The 8,199-nt window shown below is 45.2% G+C and overlaps 1 protein-coding gene across 1 annotated transcript; it reads right to left on the reverse strand.

Annotated features, from left to right (window-relative positions):
- Window positions 1–271: 271 nt before the first annotated feature.
- LOC130357733 (protein spinster homolog 1-like) lies at window positions 272–5,240 on the reverse strand. Its single transcript, XM_056560470.1, has 2 exons — window positions 5,111–5,240; window positions 272–1,836 (listed from the first exon to the last, which is right to left on the reverse strand). The coding sequence occupies exon 2, from the start codon at window positions 1,809–1,811 to the stop codon at window positions 297–299; it is 1,515 nt and encodes a 504-aa protein (XP_056416445.1). The 5' UTR covers window positions 1,812–1,836; window positions 5,111–5,240; the 3' UTR covers window positions 272–296.
- Between the last annotated feature and the right edge of the window lie 2,959 nt (window positions 5,241–8,199).

Genomic DNA, 8,199 nt, shown 5'->3' on the forward strand with positions numbered 1-8,199 from the left:
GTGGGGGGCTTGAATGAGCTGAGGCATATGGGAGGCCTTAATAAATAATTAGAAACTTATACAGCAAGTGACATATGGGGGTCCAGCTGAGTAAGTGACACATGGAGGGGGGGTGCTGAACAATTGATGTTTTGTGGGGGCACAGGCACATTCTTTGCACAAGGGCCCTCTGCTGTCTGTGTCCGCCCCTGGGTAGAGAATAAGGGGTAAAGTGGAACATAGAACAAATGCAGTTATTTTTTTCTTAATTTTTTTTTAATGAAGTAAACGAGATAAAGGTAAGCAATGACTTTTGCTCAGTCTGAAGCGCGGTCCTCATCGGCAGGAAGCAGTGAGGAGGAGGAGGATGACAGAGGTTCTGATTCCATCATTGCTTCTTTTTCGTCCCTCTCTATATATAGGGCCGTGGCCATGAAGAAGGCCCCTCCGATGACTGCCATTATGGTGCAGGTCATGAGGGCATACTCCAGGCTGCGGTATTTCAGAAGAGGGGATTTGGCATATCCTCGTTCGTAGGTGTCAGATATCAGGCCGATGAGGTACGGGCTGCCGGCGTCACCTAGGAGGTGATAGATTGTCATCTGCACGGCCAGGGCTGAAGATCTCCTCCACGGAGTTACTACTTTTAGTATAATGTCAGATATGAGGGTGAAATTTACTGACAGAAGCGTCTCTCCGATGAAGATGAAGATGTTGGTGGCAACGAGGCTGATGTTGCCAAAAGTCAATGCCAACAGAAGAAAAGGGGCGGAGAGCATCATCGCGCATCCACACACAAGCGGGTCCGCCCGTGGGTTGGATTTGCGATATCTTTTACTTATCTCCGTCCCTGCTACAACTCCCAGAATGCCGGAAACGACTGTAACCACACCAAATATTAGGATGTCGTGATAGTCACATGGTTCAGCATGGCAAGGGTCCTTCTCTTGTAGGAGTGTTCGTTCGTGGGTCAGGTATGACGGACCCCATACACCTATGGCTCCCACTATGAAGGATACAGCCGTCGATCCCATGGTGGTTAACATGAAGCTTCGATTTTTAAATAGTTTTTTCAGATCTGTCGCCCATTTGGAAAACTTCTGGGATTTGTTGTTCTTCTTCCCGTATGTAGTCGCTCTTGGAAGCTCCTTTGTGACCAAAATCATCAAAGCCACAGCTATGAGGCCCAGGCCAGGGGTGACCCGAAATGCCCAGTGCCAATCGCCCCTTGCTGCATCAGTCACTTTGGGCCCGATGATGTATCCTAGTCCGCAGCCTACAGGTATGACGGAGTAAAACACGTTCAGCATGCGGGTCCGCTGGTCACTTGTAAAAACGTCTGCAATGATGGAGGGGGCGATGGTGCAGAAAGTCGCCTCTCCGGCTCCAACCAGTCCACTCGTCAGCAGGAAGAGCAGGAAGTACCCGTCAGGGATGAATGACAGGGTAAGTGTCATGCTCAGCCAAACGATGACTCCTGCGCAAACAGTATATTTCTTATTACAGTGGTCGCCCAAATATCCGGCAATTGGTGCGACCAGCACGTAGCTTCCAATGAACAATGTATTCAATAAGCCGGACAGACTAGCATTGGTGTTATATGCTTTCTGGATATAAGGCAGCACCCCCGCCACGCTGGAGCGATTTGCATTGATGAGCAAATTAACAAAGGCGAGGATCACTACGGTGATGATGGAACGTGCGGTGGACATCACGCTTAGAGATGGCAGGTTCTGCCTCTCAGGGATATCGCCCTTTTCTACATCCATATCACTATGGTCCTCCATTGCTTCTTCCTCCTCCTTCAGCAATGGGTCTTGTGGAGAGGCCATGGTCACAGGTCAGAGCCTGAAAACACTAGAGAGAGAGAGATAAGTGAACACATTAGACAACATGTCATCATTCCTGTCATTATACAATAGATCCTTTATACAGAGCAGAAATGTCCAGCACAGAACCACAAGATAACACTAAGACCATCGCAGCCTCAGAAGAAGTCGCTTCTCTATAAGTGTTTTATATGGAGACATCTTCCCTGAGGTTACCAATGTCTGATAACCCATAACTTGTCCGGTCCTAGTATTATCTGATAACCCTGAACCTGTCCGGTCCTAGTAATATCTGATAACCCTGAACCTGTCCAGTCCTAGTAATATCTGATAACCCTAAACCTGTCCGGTCCTAGTAATATCTGATAACCCTGAACCTGTCCGGTCCTAGTAATATCTGATAACCCTGAACCTGTCCGGTCCTAGTAATATCTGATAACCCTGAACCTGTCCGGTCCTAGTAATATCTGATAACCCTGAACCTGTCCGGTCCTAGTAATATCTGATAACCCTGAACCTGTCCGGTCCTAGTAATATCTGATAACCCTAAACCTGTCCGGTCCTAGTAATATCTGACAACCCTGAACCTGTACGGTCCTAGTAATATCTGATAACCCTGAACCTGTCCGGTCCTAGTAATATCTGACAACCCTGATTCTGTCCGGTCCTAGTAATATCTGATAATCCTGAACCTGTCCGGTCCTAGTAATATCTGATAACCCTGAACCTGTCCGGTCCTAGTAATATCTGATAACCCAGAACCTGTCCGGTCCTAGTAATATCTGATAACCCTGAACCTGTCCGGTCCTAGTAATATCTGATAACCCTGAACCTGTCCGGTCCTATTAATATCTGATAACCCTGAACCTGTCCGGTCCTAGTAATATCTGATAACCCTGAACCTGTCCGGTCCTAGTAATATCTGATAACCCTGAACCTGTCCGGTCCTAGTAATATCTGATAACCCTGAACCTGTCCGGTCCTAGTAATATCTGACAACCCTGATTCTGTCCGGTCCTAGTAATATCTGATAACCCTGAACCTGTCCGGTCCTAGTAATATCTGACAACCCTGAACCTGTCCGGTCCTAGTAATATCTGATAACCCTGAACCTGTCCGGTCCTAGTAATATCTGATAACCCTGAACCTGTCCGGTCCTAGTAATATCTGATAACCCTGAACCTGTCCGGTCCTATTAATATCTGATAACCCTAAACCTGTCCGGTCCTATTAATATCTGATAACCCTGAACCTGTCCGGTCCTAGTAATATCTGACAACCCTGATTCTGTCCGGTCCTAGTAATATCTGATAACCCTGAACCTGTCCGGTCCTAGTAATATCTGATAACCCTGAACCTGTCCGGTCCTAGTAATATCTGATAACCCTGAACCTGTCCGGTCCTAGTAATATCTGATAACCCTGAACCTGTCCGGTCCTAGTAATATCTGATAACCCTGAACCTGTCCGGTCCTAGTAATATCTGATAACCCTGAACCTGTCCGGTCCTAGTAATATCTGATAACCCTGAACCTTTCCGGTCCTAGTAATACCTGATAACCCTGAACCTCTCCGGTCCTAGTAATATCTGATAACCCTGAACCTGTCCGGTCCTAGTAATACCTTATAACCCTGAACCTGTCCGGTCCTAGTAATATCTGATAACCCTGAACCTGCCCAGTCCTAGTAATATCTGATAAACCTGAACCTCTCCGGTCATAGTAATATCTGATAACCCTGATTCTGTCCGGTCCTAGTAATATCTGATAACCCTGAACCTGTCCGGTCCTAGTAATATCTGATAACCCTGAACCTGTCCGGTCCTAGTAATATCTGATAGCCCTGATTCTGTCCGGTCCTAGTAATATCTGACAACCCTGATTCTGTCCGGTCCTAGTAATATCTGATAACCCTGAACCTGTCCGGTCCTAGTAATATCTGATAACCCTGAACCTGTCCGGTCCTAGTAATATCTGATAACCCTGAACCTGTCCGGTCCTAGTAATATCTGATAACCCTGAACCTGTCCGGTCCTAGTAATATCTGATAACCCTGAACCTGTCCGGTCCTAGTAATATCTGATAACCCTGAACCTGTCCGGTCCTAGTAATATCTGATAACCCTGAACCTGTCCGGTCCTAGTAATATCTGACAACCCTGATTCTGTCCGATCCTAGTAATATCTGATAACCCTGAACCTGTCCGGTCCTAGTAATATCTGATAACCCTGAACCTGTCCGGTCCTAGTAATATCTGATAACCCTGAACCTGTCCGGTCCTAGTAATATCTGATAACCCTGAACCTGTCCGGTCCTAGTAATATCTGATAACCCTGAACCTGTCCGGTCCTATTAATATCTGATAACCCTGAACCTGTCCGGTCCTAGTAATATCTGACAACCCTGATCCTGTCCGGTCCTAGTAATATCTGATAACCCTGAACCTGTCCGGTCCTAGTAATATCTGATAACCCTGAACCTGTCCGGTCCTAGTAATATCTGATAACCCTGAACCTGTCCGGTCCTAGTAATATCTGATAACCCTGAACCTGTCCGGTCCTAGTAATACCTTATAACCCTGAACCTGTCCGGTCCTAGTAATATCTGATAACCCTGAACCTGTCCAGTCCTAGTAATATCTGATAAACCTGAACCTCTCCGGTCATAGTAATATCTGATAACCCTTAATCTGTCCCAGTAATGGCGGATTATAAGGGCTTGGCTGTATGGTCACTGGGCCATGTGAACTTCATACTGTAGATACAATTGGGCTATCCTGCTATATACATTTACAAATAATGAACCTACCCCACCTCATTGGGATCTATCCGTCCCCTATATGACTTTCTGCCACTAGTTGATTTGAAAATTTTCCCTTTCGGAGTACCCGGAGTATTTCTATTGTTAGTACACACAGAATTCTATTATATAATATTATATTTCTGCCCTAATCTTTCTGTTATTCTTTTACTACACCACCAAATCTTTCTCATAGACTTATATCTTTTAGAACTTTATGAATTAGGACTCTTTTTCTTGGGGGCTTTTTTGGGCATAATTGCATTTTAGCAGTTTTGCAAGAAAAATCTCTGGTCATGATACTATCTGTGTGTTTTATTATGTTTAATGCCTAAGCCAAGTATTGTCACAATGCTATGAGAAATATAACTTTTGTTATTTCTTTTGGAAATTAATTTCTTGTTTTTTTTTGTTTTGCTAAAAAAAAAAAAACAACAGCAATAAAAAAAAAGACTGTCAAACAAAAAGCCCTGTTTTTGTATGAATAGAAGAGGCTGAGACTTACCTTGTGGTTCTCTCTTCAGACAAGGAACGGTCAAAATCTTGAATTCTCTATCGCAAATAGAAACTCTCTAACAAACACTTTGCACCACAGGTTGGGAATGCAAAACACACTGAAGAGACTGCAGCCGGCACGCACCTCCTTGTACAGCTTACGGTGACATCATCACAAGCATGTGTGACATCACAGGGTTCTAAACCATCTTCAGGTATGTGTATATCTGTATAGTAAATGTGAGTAGCCGTATTAGTCCAGTGATGCAGATTGTAATACCTTTTTTATTGGACTAACAGAATTTTGTAGAGACAAACTTTTGGGATTCCTCCCTGATAATTTATAAAGTCCTTTGATCATTAGTCCTTGACTATTGGACTTGATAAAGGGAGGAATCCTGAAAGCTTGTCTCTACAAAATTCTGTTAGTCCAATAAAAAAGGTACAAGAGACTGCAACATATTTTTTGATTTGTGTGTATATATAAATATATATATATATATATATATATATATATATACATATATATATATATATATATTTACAAGCGTGAGTAGGTGCCTCCAGCTAGGGTCCGTGTCCAGGTTTCTGCATACGTAGTTCCAAGGAAAATGCTGTGGCCCTCAAGGTATGGTGAAAAAGTGAAAACTATTTATTCATCCCAAATGTGCAAAGAGCAACGTTTCAATGGTCTCACACCATCATCATCAAGCCACTTGATAATGATGGTGTGAGACCATCGAAACGTCGCTCTTTGCACATTTGGGATGAATAAATAGTTTTCATTTTTTCACCATACCTTGAGTGCCACAGCATTTTCCTTGGAACTACGTATGCAGGATCCTGGACCCGGATCCTAGCTGGAGGCACCTACTCACGCTTTAGGAGTGCTGCTTTCTTCTTTGACATATATATATATATATATATATATATATATATATACACCTAGAAATACATCATGTACATAAAAACATATTTTAGAAAAATATTTCTCCAGGCCTGTCGAGTATATCCCCGTACTTCACAGTGTCTTCTTAGTTTATATATTTTAATCTTTTGACCTTTTAACCCCACTAGGATCAAGGGCATCCTGGGACTTAAAGGGGTATTCCAGGCCAAAACTTTTTTTTATATATCAACTGGCTCCAGAAAGTTAAACAGATTTGTAAATTACTTCTATTAAAAAATCTTAATCCTTTCAGTACTTATGACCTTCTGAAGTTAATGTTGTTTTTTTCTGTCTAAGTCCTCTTTGATGACACCTGTCTCGGGCAACGCCCAGTTTAGAAGCAAATCCCCATAGCAAACCTCTTCTAAACTGGGCGTTTCCCGAGACAGGTGTCATCAGAGAGCACTTAGACAGAAAATAACAACCTTAACTTCAGAAGCTCATAAGTACTGAAAGGGTTAAGATTTTTTAATAGAAGTAATTTACAAATCTGTTTAACTTTCTGGAGCCAGTTGATATATATATAAAAAAGTTTTTGCCTGGAATACCCCTTTAACCCCTTAAGGACCCAGGACGTACTAGAACGTCCTGGCACCCTGGGCTTTAAGGACCCAGGACGTACTAGTACGTCCTGGTGTTTCTCCGGTCTCTGCCGCGCCCCGGGCAGAGATCGGAACGGCTGGCCGGCTGAAATCTTTCAGCAGGCTTGCCGTGCATATGCCGAGGGGGGTCCAGGGACCCCCGGATGTCGGCGATCGCCGGAGATCGCTTCCAAATTCACGCAAGCGATCTTCGGCGATTCGGGTCATTCGGGTCACTTGTGACCCGATGACCGCGAAATACAGGGTGATCAGGGGTGTACCATACACCACCAATCACCTGCCATTGCTGGGGAGCGTTGACAATACTGTCACCGCCCCAGCAACGCTACTATTGGCCAGCGATCGTCTGGCCAATAGTAGCGCGGCAGAGGAGGGGTTAACGGTCCTTCCCGCCGCTGTACCCGCTCGCTGCGTTCAGTCAGCGGGTACAGCAGCGCAGAGAGGACCGTGGATCCCCCTCAGAGCTCCGGAGCCCCCTCTGGAGCCGTTAGAATAGGGATAGTCTCTTGCAGGGACAGGTAGGTGAAAAAAGTGTCAATAAAAATTATTAAAAGTAAAAAAAAAGAAAAAAAAAAGTAACCCCCCCCCCCTGACCCCCTAATAGGTCCCCAAGGGTCCTATTAGGGTCTGATCCCTGACCCCGGGCCCTATTAGGGGTTCAGGTAGCTGCGTGCGCCATCCGTTTTTTTTTTTGGCGGCAGCTTTTTTTTTTTATTAAAAAAAAATCCCCCCTGACCCCCTAATAGGTCCCCCAGGGTCCTATTAGGGTCTGATCCCTTACCCCGGGTCCTATTAGGGGTTCAGGGAGCCGCATTTGCCACCCCTTTTTTTTTTGGCTGCAGCTTTTTTTTTGTTTCTAATAACGGTGTGTGGTTGTAAATCACACACCGTTATTATATAAAGTTATCTGCCAGTGAGGACGATGAAGATCCAACTTTTTTGTGTTCTTCATCGCCCTCCTCATCATCTAGTAGTGATGATGAGCCCCCTGCATGGCGGCGGAGACGCCGCCAGGCGAGGCCACGCACCCCCCATGAGAGTGACCCAGTGGCTGACACTAGTACGAGTGGCAATGCCGCTCGTAATAGGAGTCCGGCCCCCCAGACAAGTGTATCGGAGCCCCCTTCCGATGACGCTGTCTGGAGCCCCCCAGAGGATTATCAGCCACAGATTCCTGAGTTTGTTGGCGACTCAGGAATCCGGATTGACTCGGCTGGCTTCACTGATCTAGACTTTTTTAAGTTTTTTTTCAGTGACAGCCTGGTCAATCTAATGGTGGAGCAAACGAACTTGTACACCCAGCAGTTCATTGCCCACAAACCAAGTGCTCGTCATTACTGGAGCGGGGACGTCCTATACCAGACCCCGCTTTACAGTATGGCGATGACACGGAAGCGGTACGAGGCGATTCGGAAATGCCTGCATTATGCAGATAATGAGGCATGTTCGCCCCAAGGTGATCCCGCTCATGACCGGCTTTACAAAGTGAGGCCGGTCATCGATCACTTTGGGGCCAAATTTTTGGAGGCCTACGTACTGCTCAGGGAC

The sequence above is a fragment of the Hyla sarda genome, chromosome 2 (genome assembly GCF_029499605.1).
Source record: "Hyla sarda isolate aHylSar1 chromosome 2, aHylSar1.hap1, whole genome shotgun sequence".
Taxonomy (NCBI): Eukaryota; Metazoa; Chordata; class Amphibia; order Anura; family Hylidae; genus Hyla; species Hyla sarda.